This window comes from Aquila chrysaetos, chromosome 18 (assembly GCF_900496995.4).
Source record: "Aquila chrysaetos chrysaetos chromosome 18, bAquChr1.4, whole genome shotgun sequence".
In the NCBI taxonomy this organism is placed as follows: Eukaryota; Metazoa; Chordata; class Aves; order Accipitriformes; family Accipitridae; genus Aquila; species Aquila chrysaetos.
In genome coordinates, this window is record NC_044021.1 from 1,098,803 (window position 1) to 1,118,683 (window position 19,881).

The window sequence follows — 19,881 nt, forward strand, 5'->3', positions numbered from 1 at the left end:
ACTGAAGCACAAATATAGTTGCTCTCAGTTACTGCCAGGAGAGAGGCTTAAAGACGCTTTAAGAGCATGAGGACTCTTATTACGGTACATTAATTACTGTAATCTATGTGAGGAATTTATATTCTAAAACAACTCTCAGCTAACCAAGCTAGCTAACTTTCCTCTATTTTCATTTTCTACATAATTGCCGCCACTGGGAAGACGAAGAGAATGCCCTCTTCAACCTGTGCCTTTCTGCAGCAAGGTGTATGTTAACAGCAACATCTTTATTACTAAAAAAATGTCTTCTGCTCTAATCTGTACCTCAGGAGAAATCCTAGCTCAGGTTTCGTGGGAAATCATAGGCAAAGGTGGGTTTATTATGGCCTTGGATAAATAACTGATAAGGTTTCAAAAGAACCACCCCCTACAATGAATGGTCTTGGGAAGTTATGAATATTTCTAAGAAATCTAGGGAATGAATGGCTCTAATCCATATTAGGGGCCAAATCCTGAGATTTGAAAATATTTCTATCCATCTCTGTGGTGTGGGTTGATGGCAAGTTTTATATCTGTTTTAATATCAAACACACTTAACGTTTCGTGGGATCAGGAAATCCCTTGAACACGGCTTTAACTGTAAGCATTGACTTGAAGAGCACTCTTAGAGAGGAATATACTCACACACTATGGTCCCTGAATAGCACCAGGCAGGGAGCTTCAAAGCGAATACAAAAAGGTAAACAAGTTGATTTTCCTTCTCTTCTGTAAAGAGTCCAAATTTATCGCTGCAGAACTTGGTATTCCCTTGTGGGTTAGTACTGTTTCCACTAGTACAAAAAACAAGCAAACAAAAAGTATGGCTTAGAATCATACTATGGGTTGGAAGGGCCCTTAAAGATCATCTGGTTCCACCCCCCCTGCCATGGGCAGGGACACCTTCCACCAGACCAGGTTGCTCCAAGCCCCGTCCAACCTGGCCTTCAACACTGCCAGGGATGGGGCAGCCACAGCCTCTCTGGGCAACCTGGGCCAGTGCCTCGCCACCCTCACAGGGAGGAACTTCTTCCTTACATCTACTCTAAATCTACCCTCTTTCAGTTTAAAGCCATTACCCCTTGTCCTATCACTACGTGCCCTTGTAAAAAGTCCCTCTCCGGCTTTCCCCTTTAGGTACTGGAAGGCTGCTAGAAGACCACAGATGCGTGACTGAGATTTGAGTATGCATGTTAAGGATAAGTGTTCTGATTTGGGGAAAACTGTTAAACGAGCACAAAAGGATAACGTTCAGGTCACGCTGACATTAAAGACCCGAAAAAGGCAGTAAAATCCTTATTATCGAAGCTTGGAAAAGACATTAAGTCAAGAAGAAATTGTGAATACTATTCAAGGCAGTTCAATAATATCAATATGAGTAATGAAGACTAGAAAATTGGTACCTCCCCAACCTAGAATCCAATCTGATAAAAGCCAATTCATCAAATTAAATCATTTAAAACATCCAAAAATATCACTGGAGAGGGAAACATAGGGTGCAGACATATGATGGAAAAACACTGTCACCACCCATCAGTTGAGCTGCTTCTCTGTGTTCCAGATGATCAGTAAAGCATTATGTTAAATTACCTCTGTGGAGTACTAAATAAGTCAACAGACAGCCATTAGGATACAAATTCAGTGAGCTGTCCAAATAGGTGTAAATCGAAAGTGAGCTCCGTGTCGGTGGAATGAGACTGCGGTTGTAACTGGCTTAGATCCCCGCACCCGTGCTTCTGTGCTCAAGTCACCGCACCAATGTTTCTTCTTAAATGTATCTTCAGCAGCTCTCCTGAGAAGTTTTGCTAAGGAAGCTGTTTTTGAAGGAGTTAATGGCAAGGGAAAATTATTCCCTGTAAAGTTCTGTACAAGGATCATTTACTCCCATTATGGCAATAAGCAATGGCATTCTCCTGATACCAAACCAAAAGTGTTTACTATTGCTAAAAATCTCTGAGCTCTATTTCAATTATTTTATCTTGGGTACCTCACTATTAAAAACAATTTTTCCACTGCACAAGACATATCACAGGGCCATGAATAGAGAAAGCACTTTGGGGCACACAGATATAAAAGCAATTTCTTCTGCAGCTGTACTGGCTTCAAAGCTTTATGTTGGGACCTTAAATGTCCCATTTATTTGAATTCTGATATTTATTTCACTTTCAGTCAATGCCTACTGCTGCAGCTACAAAAGGGAGAATTAATTCAAAACCATGGGCTTAGTGACTAGCAAATATGGTTGCTGAATCCTGGAACTGTGTTACTGTTAATTACCTTCCATGATATTTTAAAATCCAAAGCTATTGTTGGATGAGGTTTGTGGATAAATCCTTTGGAGGGGAAAAAAAAAAAAAAAGGCACAAAGAACAGCTTCTTTCTGCATTCTCAGCCTCTAGGATTGGATTGTGAGAATGCTGGAAGTTACACTGATTGAATTTTTTGTCTGAAATGATGTTATGGAACTACCATCTCTGCTCAGATGCTCATCTCAGTTGAGGAATTGCTATAGTACATGCAGTTTAAGAACAATTAAAGTAAGACAGACTCAGTATCACTGTAACAGGTTTTGCACAGCCCTCGATGTCAGTTTTACAACACAAATTTTTAGCAGACTTCTGTACTGCTATAAAATCACTCCTTCAAATTGATAAATCCTCAGCTAGGTAGAGCTGTAATCAGTTTCCTACAAGCAGAAAAGGTGAGGGTGGAAGTAAGCGAAAAAGTGCCCAACCTGGATCCAAAGAGCCGACTGGAAACAAAAGGTTTGCCTGTTCCCGGTACACCTCTCGCCGTGCTTTCGTTTGCACCACGGAGCTGTCTCGGCGCGTGCCGGCTGGTGGGGGGGTTTGGTTGGGTTTTTAACGAACGAGGGAAACCGAAGGGGTACGCTCGTAACCGGGGTGGGTGTTCAGCCTGGGGGACTCGCCTGGAGCTGGTCCGAAACCCCCGACCGAGTTCAGCATCAGCCGTTTTGCTCTCCAGATCGGCTCCCGTTGCCCTCTCCTTCCTGCCAGCGCAGAGATTGCCAAAACGCCACCGGTACCGCGGCACTTACCGCTCGCGAAAGCGCTTCAGTCCCTTCTGGTTAACCCGGTGCTGAGAGCGTCTCCAGTTCATTTCTCCCCGATTCTGAGTAGCGATCACGACTTCGCACAAGCACCTGCTGCAGTCAGACTGCTTTTTGCTTGAGCAACTAGTTGGCTTGACTATTTGGGAGGTTGCAGTCCCAACAGCCTTGCCCTTGGCAGTTCCCCAAAAGCCTCTAAGTTTCTGTGGAAGTTGACTGACCAGCATGCCAAGCCTTCAGTCACATTCTTCTGTTTTTGTTTCCACTTCTGCCTACCCTTGCTGCTGCTGGGGTTGAAATCTTTGCCAAACCTCCCAGGTTAGCACATTTCCCTCTTTGTACCATCCCGGTTAGAAAATGTTGTCGCATGGCAACACAATGCAAAGCATTCAGTTCGTTACCCTGAACAGCCTAGCTAAAGGCCATTTCAGCCACACACAGATTCATTTTTGTGGAGGAGAGAAGAGAGAAAGAAAGGGAAGACATTCACAGATCCCAGAACCCTTCTTTATTTGGAAGAATGGCTTTTAAATGAAGTCAAGCAGTATCTTGTTTTATCATTCATTTATTTAGCAAAGAAAGGAATGAATTCAAATACCCCACACAATGAACACATATCTATTCCCTGATATCAAGATGCAGATTTGCTTGTGAACAATTTTAAATGAATCTGTTTTCTTACTATTGAAGTCATCTTGTACTGTGCATGGATTTGTGCAGAAGCAATATATCTTGGGCTCAATCCTGTAAACACGTTAAAATAAGTAACTCGTTACATCCATACCACTGAACTCTGTGTGGTTACTTAGGTGATGAGTACATTCATACTCAAGAGCCTAGCTTTTGCCAATCTCAATTTAGGCATCCAAACGACAGTGAAAATTGGACGTGCCTCTCTCGAGGCTCACTGTAGCGTCGGTGGAGAGACACGAGCCCTCGCCAGGACGTGACTCTGCCCATCTAAGGACGTTCTCCCAGACGAGACGTAGAGGCTGCTGGTGGCAGCTACAGTCAGAAATTGGTCAGATGCCTCAAGCAGAGCAAGATAAGCTTGGACCAAACTGTTTACAGAATTGATCTCATACAGCAAAGCCATTATGCATACAATTAACTTTAGGAATGTACTTAATGTTGCGCTGATTTTAATAGAACTGGTCCCACATTTAAAGAAGTGACTATATTCATTCTATAATTATGAGGAAAAAAATATTGAAGCATTTACTCCTATTAACATTTTTGCTGCATCTGGGACCTCTTACTTTCCTTTCTGGTTTGAACAGCCATATGGTCTGATGCTCTGAGAACTTTCTTCACTTAACATAAGTGCTTTGGTAGCTCTTGATTTGTACACTGACGTGGTATTTTCCCAGAGGTTACTGTGGAGCTCTGGTAGAGCTAACGAAATGCACAGTGTCCTACACCCATCTGAGACTTTAATCAGTACTGCTTAATAGCCTGGAAATCAAAGCCATTTAAGCCCCATTCTTTCTCCCACTCTCTTATGAAAATCCTAATCCTAGGCAAAAATCTCCTGATTAGTTTTAGCCAAACCACACTGCTCCAACAGCAGGTGACTGCAAACGGCTGGAAAAGCTTCCACGTAAAGTAACTTTAAATGACCATAAAGGTTATCAGACTCAAATCAAAGTACAAGATAAATCTGCAAGCACAGGAGTCCATTTTCTAAGCAACTGAGGAACATATGCTATGTATCAGACACAAAAATAAGCCCAAAATGTGTACTCAAGCACAATTCTGCTGGAGTTACCCAATGAAAGTATGTACTGTACAGGATCCGACTGGCAATGCTGCTTCCTCCTCACTCCATGTAGCAGGGCTACACAGATACAGCTTTACTCAGAGAATTTTGATCTATCTGCCAAAATATTTGCACTCAAAATAGAGAAGCAGTTTTAAATTTATGCAATCAGTGTAAAAGTGGTTTAGTAATATTAACTATTGGCATCAGAGGTAATACAATTATTTATCCAGAAAAGATCACTTTATCCAAGTGAAAGGATAAGGGGTCTTTAATGGCATTTAATGGGCAAGGGAGTTGATTTTCCCTTTCCAAGAACAGAACAATGCTGTAAAAAACAAATTTTACCCTTGCGCATTTTTGAGAGCTCCATCGGCTTAAACAAGATTCGCAGGCAAATGCCCACTTTGCTACATTTTTGGCAAAAGAAAAATAAGAGCTTTCATGGAGAAATCTGCTTTTCACCAAAATGTGTGTAGTTTATTTTAGAAAAAATGCTAAATAAAGTGAAAATTAATAGAGACTGCACTTTGCTTTGCTCCACGTATTAGGAAAGGCTGTATTAAACTACCTGGGCAGCTGTGTAGAACTCAGAAGGTGAAAACACTGATATAGGCGGTGCATCTGGGGTCCTCTAAAATTACCTAAGACACAAATAGCTGATGGCTTTAAAACCTGTTGTCTCAGAATCTAGCTTGACAAGGAGATCTTGCCATCAATTTTTTCTCTTTGAAGTGCTGTGAAATTTCCACGTTTACCGTAATGCTTTAGATAGAGCTTTGAATATACCTCTGCCTGCAATTTAGAACAATGTAATTTAGGAAGCTAAATGGCAAAAAAAAATTTTTTTAAGTGTTTAAATGACATCACATGGGAGTCGCTTGAAGATGTGGAACACCTGAAATACTCCTTTGGGAGATGGAAGTGTGAGCAGACTGAGCATCTGCTAAATGCACTTCTGCCTATGATCATGCAGACTTAACCTAGGGTATTATTACTGCATATATAATACGTATCTAACATGGGTATCTACCCATGAGAAGAACGGAAAATAGATCACTGCAAAGATAGGCGTGCCTCAAACTACTGAATAGGTAAAAAGAAAAGCTAATTTCAGATAATTTTAATTAAAAAAAGGTTAAAATAAAAATACATAGTTCAAATATTTTTAAGATATTGGTGTCATAACTAATAGTCTAAATATAAAATCCATAAGCCAAACTAATGTGCTCTTAGTACAGGGGCAGAGAGGAACAGTGTTGTGCATATGTGTGTATGTGCATGTGCTGCTTTTTCTTGGCACTGGTAGCAATCTAGATTTTATTTTCTTTATCTTATTTAAATGTAAAATTTTATCTTTTGGCATGGACAGAGTGATTCAGATACTGGACTGGTTATGATTTGGAGACCTTTTTCCCCCTCTATCAGTTTCACTGAATTTTCTTGTAGAGAAAATTTCCTCTCACCCAGGGCAACCAGCTAATTTCTTCCTGGAAAACCAAATCTAACATACAGTAAAAAAAGAGACCCAGTATTATTATGCTTTCTGGAGATTAACTGGTGTGAGGGTGGGGTGCTTTCTTTTGACTGAGTTAGTAACAGGGAGAACTATTCAGCTGGAAAAAATAGGGGCTGATCTTAATTATTTTCATAGATGGTAAATGTGCGTTCATTTTACTGCACAGCTTTTCAAAGACCACTTGCTTTGCATTTTTTTTTATTTTACTGCAGAACAGAGATAGGGAGCATAGTGCTACATTCAGATCTACCCCCATTCAGAAATGTTGCTCTTTGCCATCATTAGATACGGGGTTTCCCCTTGCTATGTAAGTAAGTGGCTGGACCACCAAAGTGGTGCTCAAACGCAGTCTCATGTGATCAACGGTTCCTGGTACTTTTTGCTTTTTTTGTAGATAGCTGTGAATCATTACAATCTGTACATGGTTTTCTCTATTTGCCTATCACAGCGTAACCTAACGATCAAGGGATCTGAACACAGAATGGAAATGTTTCCACTCTGCTTCTCCTTGCACACCTTCCTGGTATTCTGCTGCAATGATCTTTGCATCTAGCATGCTCAAAAAAATGAAAGGCCAATTCTTTAATCCTTAATATTCACTTTTAATTTCTTTTCACAATCTTCTGAGAATAGCAAATGCTGCCTTACTACTAAGTACTCTGGAAAATCTGGCGCAAATCCCTGCCCTTTTCTTTTTAGTTATCTATCTGGAATTTCAGATACAAAAATAACAATGTCATGAATGTGGGTGAAGACAGACAGAACAAAGAAAAACGGTTTAAAAATTCTTTGTGTTTCCTCACCTGCCACTACAAAAGGAATTAAAACTGATAACTTAAAACTCAAACAGTTTCTTAAATATTTACATCAATGAAGTCCAACGAGATAATCACTTAAAACACCATAAGAATGTTCCTCTAGGGGCTGATAGCGCGGGTCGGACACGGCAGCAAGATGAGACAAGGCTTTGCAAACACATCTGCGTTTTCTGAGCCGGCTTTCTTTGTCAGACGCGTGCACATGAAGCAAAAGCCGGAAAGAGAAAAGCACGTCTACGATTATGCCTACGTACCCCCGCCAGCCTGCGACGGCACACGAAACGGGGCGCAGCCGCAGCTTGCCGTGGCCGGCCCGACGGCCAGCGCTGCGGCAGGCAGCCGCGCGGGTTCCCGGAGGGATGCGCCAGGGAGAGGAATCCCGAGGGATGCCGCGACTCCTGCGAACCCGCACGCTGCAGCAAGGCCGGTTTACTAACCACACGCAGAAAAACCTTCCAGTGCCCCTCTCCGATCTGCCCTCCCTGTCGGACCTGCCCTTCCATACCCTCCCCAAAATTAAGCCGAACTAGGGGAAGGAAGGCTTTACGTGACTGGGCTTGGCTCGCAACTGGAAACCACCGACCCTGCAGCTTTCCGGCTTAATTACGAGATCGCATCCCTCGGTACGGCCTTGGTCTCCGCGCTCCGAATGGCCGAACTGCAGCCGGAGTGATTTACAGCCCGGGAAGGTCAGCCCTACGGAGCCCGGAGCCGCCGCAGAGCATCGCTAAACCACCACGTTTCTTCTCGCCATCGTCCCCAGCACCCTGCCAGCTCTTTTCGGTGGTGTGAGCTTCTGGAGACTGCTCAGAGGGCTCCGTGGCTAACGGCACGGCTCAAACCTCACGGAAATAAAAGACAACGCCTAAAAGGAAAATTAGATTTGTACTCCTGGCGCAGCTTTAAGGGGCAACATTTTTTTTTTTTTTTTTTTAAAAAAGCTCAGGAATTGTTAGAGAAATCTGACTGGAGGCTTATGAAACTGAGTGAAGCGATGCAATCCTCAGGAGTGGTCCACTGACACCAAGGGGCTATAGCTGCCCCCGACACTGAAGGCCAACCTTGCACTCGGCAAAGAAAACGTCATGTCACAAAGAGGTGTTTGGGGCTTTGGGCAGCAATGGGACATTGATGGCTTGGATTGTGCTTGAAATGTCTCCGAACTTCATCTCTGAAGCCTCAATCACATGAGCAGTCAAGTAGCACAGGCCTTGGGGACTGGGGAGTTACAGGAGGCCAGAAAATACACAAGCCCGTTAGTACTCATCATAATTATTGAAATCTGTAAAATAGGTATTAGAATAAGTCTTTGCAGTAAGATGCGGATTGAAGTATTTGTTTCTCTCCTCCAGAATCAGGTTGTTTTTGTTAAATGCCTGGGAAAATAAAAAAAAAAAAAAAAAGAAGAGATAAGAAAATGGGAAGGACAGAAGAAAGGTAGCCACTAAGTGCTCTTTTACCAAGGCAATTTTTCGTAGCAAATATCTGTGTACTGTAAGTCAGTCAAAAATGCATTGAGAAATACTTGCACATTTACAAAAACCTGCATTTGCACGTATCTGCTTATATAATAACATTCCTACAAAAAGCAATGCTACTGAATAAAGTAAACCCAGGCACTTTCCCCCCAATATTATAAAACTCATTTTATGATTAAAAATACTTTTTAATCATACATATTCAGTCCTTCCTATTAGAATGATTCACTCATTATCTTTTTACTGAATAAGAATTATTTTCCCTTTACTGCATTAATTCCTTGATTTTCAAATGCAGTACGTAGGAGAAATATCTGAAGGTCCTAAGAGTGTAAATCCTGTTTCTTTAAAAGTGATATGGGTATTTAGAGTATGAATTTTCACAGTTTTTTTTTGTTTCTGTAGCTATCCAGAGAGATGATTAATGGAATTTGCAAAAGCTTTAAATTAGGTACATATTCCACCACTGGTTACAAAATCCAGACTTTTCTTGCTGTTTTGAATGAAATTCTTTAAAATGTCTTTAATTAGAAAGAAAAATGCAGAAATTAAAAACTGGATTATCCAGGTAGGATTTAAGAAAAATCCTCATTTACAAAAAGCTTTGCAGCTGCATGAATAAACTGTGTAATCTGAAGATCCTGAACTAGGTATTTTCAGCATGCTCATCCTTCCTTAATTCAGTGCATCTGAAAAGCGGAGCTATTCTAAAAGGTCATAAAGAGAAAATAGCTGTTTGGGAACAATGATCATATGATATAGATATATTCCAGACTCTCAGCTGATGTAAATCTGTACTGCTCATTTACAGAATATTTTGGGTATGAACACTAGCTGCGAGTCTGACCCAGAATATATTCACCAGATACATCTCCTGTATAAAGACATAGTGCAGGAAGATGAACAGTGACCGTCCTTGACACCATAGCATTGGAGCCAAAGGATTATCTTCAATATATGTCATGATGACTGTTAATGGCCCTATTCACTTCTTGAACAAGCCACTAGGGAACACAACTAGGAAAAAAAACCCACAAAACAAAACTTGAGTGGTCTGTTTTTTTCCAGGAAAGGCTGCTGCTGTATGAATTCTACACATACACAAAATCCAACTTCTTGTGTAATGGGGATCGACAAAGGAAAGGACCCATAATTACAATACCTCAAGTGAAATCTATTTTTGTCATTAACAATCAGCATAATTGGAGTCCAAATGCCACTGCAGAAAACTAGCAAGTAGAATTCTTTCGATACAGCAGAACTGTTGTCTAGGACCATATACATTGTGCATTATAGAGCTCCCAACCCACTTCTCACCTTGATGGCTTCTACAGAATCATATTTGTCCAGTTTGTTGATATGGTTGGTAATGCTGGTATTTAGAGGAGCTGGTGACACCGGATGGATGACAGTTGCATCATGGGACTGTTGTTGATATCGTTGGCAATAAGTGTAAACAAGCAGGGTAAGAAGGCAACCAAGTATTGAGCTACTTAATCCCACTGCGATCATGTGAAACATGTTGAACTCTGCAGAGCGAAGAGCAGAAGACAATCTTAATTTTGAGGAGGCAGCAATACAAGCTTAAGCTTGGACAAAAACGTAGACAAGTCCTTGATCCAAATAAGGATAAGGGAAATTTCATGTGTTTCCCAGAAACATCTCAATTGCAATGGTTTATCCCTACAGTAGCAAATGCATTGTACTTCCCTGAAGGGATCATTATAGGAATCTTAGATACCCATACATCTCTGTTAGTATTAAGGCTGAGACTTTTGAAAGGTGCTTAAACAAGTTCAGAACCCAAGTAACAGATGAATGAATTGCATTTTGTATGTTTGAATAGTTCAGCAAAATTCTTCTACAGATTGTATAACAAAGCCTTGTTATATATAAATTGTGTATAGAGTGTACATACATAGCTTTTTTTCAGTGAACTACATTATCACCTCCTCTGCTGTTCTTCTAGTTCTTTCTCTTATACCTAGTGACTTGTGGCAGAACTAACAAAATCCTAATATCTTTGAATCACAATCCTGCTTTCCCTAAAATGTCTTCCATATCCCCTTTAGTTGGTGCATGTCCAAGAAGCAGCGGCATACATTTTTTCCATCACCTGCTTTGATTCTTGCTGGGCCTCACCATTTCTGTATCGTTGATATATGGCCAATTTGTTCCCTTCTCCAGCCTTCAGAATTTTTTCTTTATGTAAGGGGGAGGGGGGAAGAAATGGTAGTGGTTTAGGTGAAAATGGGAAGGGGGGGGGGGGGGGAGAGAGAGAGAGACTCCTTAAAGCTCTGTGTGCTTTTAACCATAGCAGCCAGAGAGTGCAAAGTCAACAACTCAGGACCCAGCACTCTCCTGTCTACTCTGCCCTTCAAAGATACCATGGGATCAGGCGATCGGAAACCCTCTCCACCTCCGCAAGGATTAAAACGGAGAGGAAGCTTGTTGCTGCATGAAACTGTAGAAGGGAATCTAAAGCACAATCATCCCCTGATGTTACTGCACAGAGATATCAGGTCAGATGTGGCACCAGTAGGATTAGCTGGAAATAAACAAATTACACTGCTTTTCATTGCTATTTCAAACTGGAGCTGTGCTTTCTGATTAGGAAAGAAGTATCAGTGAGAAGATCATGTTGGAAATTTCATCTTAACATTACTCAAAATTTGCTTGTGGTTGCCTAAATGCACAAATGAAAGATTTTAAACTGAAAGACTGGCACTGGCCTGAAAAACACGTTAGACCTTTTTCACTGTAATACAGAACAATGGGCCAGCACATGGGTCCCATTTTTTGCAAACACCTAAGGTAGGACCTTTACATGCTTACTGGGTATTTAGAAACACAAACTAATATTTAGGTGACTAGGTTGACTGCCCCAATATATGAATTATCACTGAAATATCCTTCTACACTTTTATGAGAGTTTCCCCACTGTTGCAGAACTTGGCAAAATGTTTTCAGAGTACCACTGCTAATTAGAAAAAAATCAAATCACATTATCCCGGCTCCCATAACAAGTTACCATGCACACTAGTACCCTTGCATAACCCCTGTGCTTTCATTGTCCCTTATTAGGTTAAAAATGCAGCTTATCTGTGCATGAAAGAATACTAGAACCGGCCAGAGCTATTACCATGACGACACAGACTAAGCGTGATAGCTCAGCACAAAAAAAATGGTCATTTTTCCTCCTTCTTCTTATTGTTTGGGTTTTTTTTAACAGTTTTCTCTTTCAAGATTTGTTTTGCTAGCATCAGGACTCTCTGGAATGGAATTTTTTTTTTTTTTACTTTTTAGTTTTGTCTTTGGCAGCGAAGCTGAAAATGAGTCCCAGATACAGTCTGAGCTGTATGGGTTAGCAAGCTGGCTTTCTGCTATTTATTTGGGGTCCCAAAGAGGTCTGTGAAATTATTATCCTGAAAAAGATGGAGTAACTTTACAAATTCTGACCTACTGATAACTAGCTTATAATAGGAATTTCTTTTTGAGACAAGGGTGGCTGCTGTACTGAAAAAAAAGAAACACAAACAACTAGTAATACATGTATTTGTCTCAAAGGTCAGCAATGGCAGATGGGTATTTAATGAGAAATCCTGTAGTAACTACATTTCTTCTGTACAAGTGTAAATAATGAGAATGCAGCATTTAGAATAAAACTAAGAGCATGCAAAAGGTGAAACAAAAGCACAAAATGAGGAATCAACATTTCAGCATTTAATATACATCTAGAGCTGAAAAGCTTACCGCCACATCGTTTTTCTTCTATGCTGCTGGATCGTGCCACTGATATTTCTGGAAAAATAAGCAAACCACTTATGCCAAGGAGAAAAAAATATTACAGAGAACTACTAGTTTGATTAACACAGTAAGGATTTAAAAATTCATTCTACTACATTCACTCCAAATCCAAAGTAAAAAAGATTTTGACTATGTGGTAGAATTAACAAAAAGGTCCCCTGACATTTTCAGGTACCTCAGATTCCCAAGCAAAAGCAGCAACATATTTTTAATACTTGCCTCAAAACACCTCTGGAATGAAAAAGATGAAGTGCACATGAAAACATTCTTTGTGGAGTTTAAGCATGTTGAGAAAGGGTTGAATAGTGACATTAAAGAGAGTTTAATTATCTTGTGTTCAAATGGGCTCATTACTTCTAGAAGTCACGTCTAGCACTAATGTGAAAAGAGGGAATTTACAAATCTTTGAAGAAGATGACTGCCAATTTCATGGGTCTCAGTTGTAAACTAATAAAATGTAATTCCACCCTGCATCCTTACCATTTTGACTTTGGAAATGTTCTCAACAAATATAGAATAAAATCTGTTGGCAATCAAGTTTTCCTGCTCTTTACTTCAAGACCGTGGCTTCTGTGAAGGGAAGTCCTGCCTTACAGATCTCTTGAACCTCTCCAAAAGGGTCAATGATCATGTGGATTATGGGGGAGGGAACTGACACGGTCTACCTGGATTTCAAAAAAGCTTTAAAGTTCTTTGTTCACGGCTTTCCAAGCAACAAATGAGATGAAGGAAAAAACAGAAAACAGGGTAGTACTACATGCCCGGTTCTTACAATGGACGAAGGTTACCACTCCTGCAGGGACCTAGGCTTTCCAGCAAAGAGCTAGAAATGTGGGAGGCAAATGTGGTTTTGAAGTTTGCTGATGATACAAAGTTAAGGTAGCATGGACAAGGGCATGCTGTGAAGAGCTGCAGAAGGGCCTTATAAAACTAGGCAATAAAATAACAAATGAAACCGAATGTAGATCAGTGTAAAGCGATACATACAGTGGAAAGCAATCCTAGCTTCACATATAAAATGATGGGCTGTGAGGCGACTATGACTACTGAAGAGGGACACCAGGGGGTTATGACAAATTGTTCCATGAAAATATCGGCTTAGTGTTCAGAAGCAATCAAAAAGGCAAACCAAATGCTAGGTACTACCAAGAAAGCAATAGTGAGTAGGACAGGGTAATCAGCATTATGGCACTTTACAAATCTATGTGTTGTCCACAGCATGAACACTGCGTGCAGCTCTTCTTTTCCCATCTAAGGATGTCTCTATTAGAACTAAAAATCAGACCAGAGAAGGGCAGCAATGGTGCTCATGGGTATGCCATAGCTTCTGTGTGAGGAATTAACAGAGTAGCCTCTCCACTGACCCACCAAAAGATGATCCAAACGCAGCTACTGCTAAAGGGATCACAATTTTTTACCTTTCTTCACATGCTAAATCAGTAACAACTATTATCTAAGTGAGAAAGTATCAGACCTGACAGAAAAACACTCTCACAGAGAGTTAAAAGCTGAGAGCATACTTTGTCTGGTTGAGACCGTTAATTCACAATCCAAACAAAAAGCGGAGAAAAACGTACCAGAAACCCGCAAAGCTCTGCAAGGTAATGTTGGTAAGGACTACGGAAACGCAGGAGCAGCAAGGACAAGGAGGAGTCACTTTTGCGCTCTGCCAGACTCACTCTGTACAGGGAGTTCTGTAGAGGAACGGAGCTAAGGGAAGCAGGAGGAGGAGACAACACGCGGGTGGCCATGCCGGCGCGCTGGCTGCGGACGGGAGGGCGGTGAACGAGAAAGAGAGGGCAGGAGGGAGGGAGGGAGAGAACTGCGACTCGGGGGACCTGGAGGAGGGAAAGCGAGCTGAGCCCAAGCAAGCAAGCTAGTTTGCTGAAGGTGAGCGTAACGGGCATGACCTTATCTGCTGGGATATGGGTAATTTGAGGAGGAGTGGCAAACGAACCAGAAGGGCGAGAGAAGAGGTGGCTCATTTCAGATTCTGAAAGTGCCTACTTTCCAAAACAAGATGTAGAGCTTATATTGCGTTAAGCAGGGGATTCACAGAACGTGAATATTAACGGAGCTGCTTTGAAAGCCTGAGAAAAAGGGGAAAATACAATGTGGGAGTTTTTGCTTTCAGACTGACATTTTTCACATTGGTTTTGGAGGAAAAAATAGTATTTGGGAATTAAAGCATTATGCACCATCCATAAAAGTATTTACATTTGTTGATTTCGTTGTTATATTGTACTATATTGTACCGCATAGTCACGGAAAAAAAAACCCTTTGCTGCACTGAGTAAACATAATTACATTTCAAATGACACATTAAAATGTACATTTCTCTGTCTGTGAATAGACTGCTAGCTTTTTTTAATGTACACAGGTGGAAAGATAACTGTTAACAGCAATGCAATATGGCCACCCGTACTGTTGTGTGGATTTAAATGACTGCTGTGTTTTAAAAAAGAAATAATAATAAAAAAGAGTACAGTCATGAGTTTTGACAAATGCTATAGAATAATACATGACATGACTATCCACCAGGTACTTGGTGGTCATGGGAGACACAAGGACCTGAGGCATAGTATGTACCTTTCTAAGCAGTTATTAATTTAAGGGACTCTGTGAAATGATTTCCAGATTAACTACCACAGCACCCACTTTTGTATATGCAAACCACAAAACCTAGAGGAATGTTTCTCTAATAACCCCAAAGTCTCAAAAACACATTAAAGTAAAAAGCAAACTGTTTCTCCTAGCTGGCTGTAGTCATCCCTGCACCCTGCCACCACGTAGGACGGGAGGGACCTGCAGAACGCTGTGACAGTGACTAACCGAAGTCCCAGGTGGTGACAGGAGGGACATCTCCACAGCGCTCGGTGCCTGAGGCAGTTTGTCATGGAGACACCAGATCACAGAATCGTAGAATCGTTTAGGTTGGAAAAGACCATTAAGGTCATCGAGCCCAACCGTCAACCCAACACCACCATGCCCACTAAACCCTGTCCTGAAGTGCCACGCGTTTTTTGAACACCTCCAGAGATGGTGACTCCACCACTTCCCTGGGCAGCCTGTTCCAGTGCCTGACAACCCTTTCAGTAAAGAAATTTTTTTCTAATATCCAATCTAAACCTCCCCTGCCGCAACTTGAGGCCATTTCCCCTCATCCTATCAATAGTTACTTGACAGAAGATCTAGCAACGTCAGCCCTACACAGCAGACCAACGCGCTTTGGCTGACAAAGGGCAAGCTCTGCTCCAGCCCTCGGCGCTGCCCAGCGCAGGCTGGGACAGTACTACGCCTCGCTCCCGAAACGTTGGGAGATTTCGCTGATCCTTCAAGGAGCAGGCTGAGCTCACCTGGTATAAAGTTGGAGTCCAAAGCACAGGCTCGGCTCTCCGTGGTGTTGCCCGTGCACTGGCTGCCGACGGGAAACAAAATGATGCACTGACGGACGCGGAACTGGAAGCCGGACGAGTCGCAGTCGGACCACTCGGACCACTCGGACCAGCTGTCTGCAACAGGCAGAGAGGGACACACACGCAGGCGCTGCCATTAAATGCTTCAGGTACACCGAGTGCGAGAGAAATAGTCTGTATTTCTGAATTAGGACAGAAGGACTCATCCCCAGCTAGCAGAGGACAGCTCTTTCATTACGATAAAACAAAGGCAGTTCGGCTTTGGCAAAAGTCTCTGGAATGTAGAGTGTGACGGTAAATTTGTCGCAGACATATCATGGCTTGGGCTTCTGCCACGGCCTGTGAGTGTGGAAGTGAGAAGCCGGAGGGATTCTGTGGTGGTGACTGAACGAGCGATTGCTGTGGAGTTAATTCCAGTCTAGGTCGTTAGGGTGGACAATGACACTGGTTTTTTTTTACGTACCTGACAAGCAGCAGTAAGAGCTGCAAGAGTATGTATTCCAGGTCTGAAACAGGATGTTTATTTAACCACAAAAATAGTATCTTGCAGATACTTTTTTTTTTTTTTTTTTTAGCTTTCGTCCATTTCTTTGCTGTAGATAGAAGCAACCTCATCAAGATTCTCGCCTTCTCTTCTCCATTCGGTTCATTATCAGCTTCTATTGTTTCTTTATATTTCTTTCTCTGCCTATGTAGTTTTGATTAAGACATTTTATTTCATGCCTGTGTGATCTCAGAATACTTCGCTTAAATGAAGTGAATTGATCTCACTCCCACGAGGTCCTGTGAGTTTACTGAGCTCAGCTTTCTTAAAATTCAAGCACAATTCTGCCTTCACAGGGGTCTCCTGAGTTTGGCAAGTATACTAAAGACAGAGCTCAGTTAAACTTTCTTCTTTCTTCTGTCAGCTTTCCCACTGAGATAGGTTTTATGGCTTTGATATGGAACGAACAGTCCTACTATCCCAAACTAAGTTTGTTTCTACTTCAAAATTTTAATTGATTTTATACCAATATGAAGCCAATTTAGAAATTCCATTTTGCTTCAAACAAAAAAGTATATATTAACCTGATTTTGTTTCAAGTTAGATTGAAGAACATTAAAATTTGTGAATAATTTGGAAAATTAATGAAGCTTTTGTATACTTTTTGTGAATCAGGTGGAAAGTCAGGAAACTCTTACACTGTTTTGGGCCCTTTTCAATACTTTGTATAAATCCAGCATACAGGGTTCACATTTACTCATTCCTTTCCCCTTGGCCATAGAGGAAAATATTAAAACTCTCAGCCATCTAAAATTTAACAGATTCTGGAAGGAATACTTGAGATTGCAGTCTTGAAAAATGTCAAGCCATAGATGCTTTCCATGACGGTGTTGGACATGCACTTCGTAACCAGGAGCACGGTAAAAAGAGATGGATGGAGGAGACTGACGTAACTTCAGCATAACAGAAGATCTCAAGCAGTGGTCCTGGGACCGTTTCAAGACAGCAGGAGAGAGCTGGTTAGAGGCAGCAGGCATCAGTCCTAGCGGTCTGTGGTCTGGATGCACACCGTCACTTGTGGAGTTGTTCGTAAAATAGATTTACTCAGCAGCACAGGTAAGAACCTGGATAATGATATTTATGAACAATTAGCAACTGTCTGGATGGGGCCTCCTTTGAACAACAGGGCAAATACCTTGACGCAAGCAGCTGATGTCAAACAGTAGGATCTTGTTGTCGTGAGGAGCAAGAATCCTCAGCTTTGTCCTTCGGCTCTCCTGTTTCCTAGGAGAGGTCCTGGGAGGCCCTCATTTCCAGAGTAGCTGGTAGGAGCACGGAGGCAGATGAGATAAAGTAGTTCGATCCTAATTCAGGGGGCAGGAGAGCTGAGGTGGGAGTCAATCAAATGGACAGCCTTCTTCCTGCTTATATAGTGTGGCACATCCAGGAGCTGCCGGTGTCACCGCCAGTGTCAGCTGCTGGACCTAAGTAAACTAAGTACACGGATCCTTACCTTAAGTATTTAGTAACAATAAGGCCCTGCTCATTCAGGTTTAAAGGAACGCTGCTCGTTACAAATCTTGGCCCAGTTCTCATCGGTGGCAGAGAACACGCTTAAGCCAGAGCCACTCCTCTCGCCCGATGCTGGTAGAATTGGGATATATGCAGCAGCAGCCAAACCGCTTGCGAGCACCCTAAATGCAGCCTGTTGGCTGGTGCGCTCTGCAGCCCCGTCTCGTCCGCTGTGCTTTTGGCCCACCAGGTTCCTTGCTGAAGGGGCTACATCCCGTGATAAAATAGGAACCTCAGAGTACGCGTGGATCATGCTAGGTCACATACCGGTGACTGGGCAAGGCTATCGTTTCAGCCTGCCCTTCTGGGGTCCTGTAAAAGACACTGTGTGCGTTGGGAGCTTCCCACATACGGAACACAGGGCATCTCCCGCCCGTCTGGGGTCCCACGCAGTCAGTGGGTCTGGTCCCGTGCTGATCAGCTCCATCTGGCACACAGAATCACGGGAGAGGAGAGAGAGGACATCAGTGCAAGCGTGAGAGGGATGGACGTCCCTGCAACGGTGGATCCTGGTACCAGACCTGTGTTTTGAGGAGTGTCACTGTTGGGAGCTCCGAGTCACACAGACGCAAGGCACCCAAGACCGACAGATGTATCATTTCAAACTGGCAGTCACAGAGAAGCTGAACCCATGGCTTTTGCATGCACTTCCACAGACTCAGTTATCCTGCCTCATCCCTTTGATTTCTTTATCTTCAAAGTACCTGAGGCTCTCTTGCACCTCAGGCAGGCTCCTCTCAACTTGCTCCTCAGTTCTTTGCAACAGTCATGAGAATGGAGAAGAGAGGGTGGACTGGAGAGGTGTTTAATCTGGAACTGCTTTTCTCCTCTAACACGGCAAGGCTTACTCAAATGTCATGTCTTTTTCCTACAGAGTCTTGGCTGGCCTTTGAAGCCAGGTTAAGTCCAAGCAGTTCCTGAAAGACCCCTTGGTGAAGAAGGCACCTCAGAAAGATCAGGCCACCAGTCTGTAGGATTATAAATTTCTTTCATGCAGAACTACACCATCATTTCTAAATGCTCAACTGCTTTATCCATTATTTGCATGTGTGAGTTAGCAATTCAAGGACAGAATATATTTTCCCCTCTTACAGCAGCAGTAAATACTTTAGGTATAAAATACTGGTTTATTCAGTACATTACAGACACCGTTGCAACCAATTACACTTACTGATAAGCAGCCTATAAACCACTACTGATCAATAGTGCAGCGCTTCCATTTACATTAATGCAGTTGCATTTGGATAAATTAAAAGAAAAACCACAAACACAGTGGTGTTTCAAACAGATAATCAAATGATCAGATAATCTGTAATCAAACAGATATAGCTGTTAAAATGAAAGATGAGAAAAACTGATGTATTTTGCAGACACAAGTCTGTTACTTTAAGTGCATACTTGCATACTTTCAGTTGGATTTGCCATTAAGCCTCCATATCCTCAAGAAATCCTTAGTATCAGGATTCCAGAAATTTTAGTTTCCTGCTAGTTTTGTTTGGCCAAAAAAAAAAGCACTATTCCAAATGCTAAGAAATCTTTGCTCTTTTCACAACTTAAGAAACATTATAGTTTCCATTTTTGCATACATATTTCTGTGTTGGTTGGTTGTTCTTAGATTCCAAGTGTCACTCTTATTCTCTTCCTATATTAAACATGTCACTGAAGCAGCGAATGTCACCAGTGGTACTTCCAGATCCGCACAAGGAAGAACCACTGGCCACATGATCCTCCCCACAAGAAAATGCCTCTGCAGGGCTGCAGGATTCTGTCCAAGCTTAACATGTGTAGCACTGCAGATATTTTTGTCTCAGCCCAACGTGAAATAAGAGCAGTAAAAAAAAAGTTTTGAAATCTACATCGTAAACATGAGGCAGGGGCCATTCTTACAGCTAGTTGATGATGGTGTTGTCTGAAAAACCTATGGCAAATTTTCAGTGAGATTC

General features: G+C 42.0%; 1 protein-coding gene across 5 annotated transcripts in view; it reads right to left on the bottom strand.

Moving 5' to 3' along the window:
- Positions 1-3,634: 3,634 nt before the first annotated feature.
- Positions 3,635-19,881, bottom strand: part of SEMA5A (semaphorin 5A) — a 341,199-nt gene continuing 324,952 nt past the window's right edge. For all 5 annotated transcript variants that reach the window (XM_030041900.2, XM_030041903.2, XM_030041902.2 and 2 more), the window contains 4 exons: positions 15,823-15,978; positions 12,413-12,460; positions 9,977-10,188; positions 3,635-8,557 (listed from right to left, as the gene is read on the bottom strand). In XM_030041900.2, coding sequence (XP_029897760.1) covers positions 8,438-8,557; positions 9,977-10,188; positions 12,413-12,460; positions 15,823-15,978 — 536 coding nt within the window. In that variant the 3' untranslated portion in view covers positions 3,635-8,437. The remainder of the gene's footprint in view (positions 8,558-9,976; positions 10,189-12,412; positions 12,461-15,822; positions 15,979-19,881) is intronic.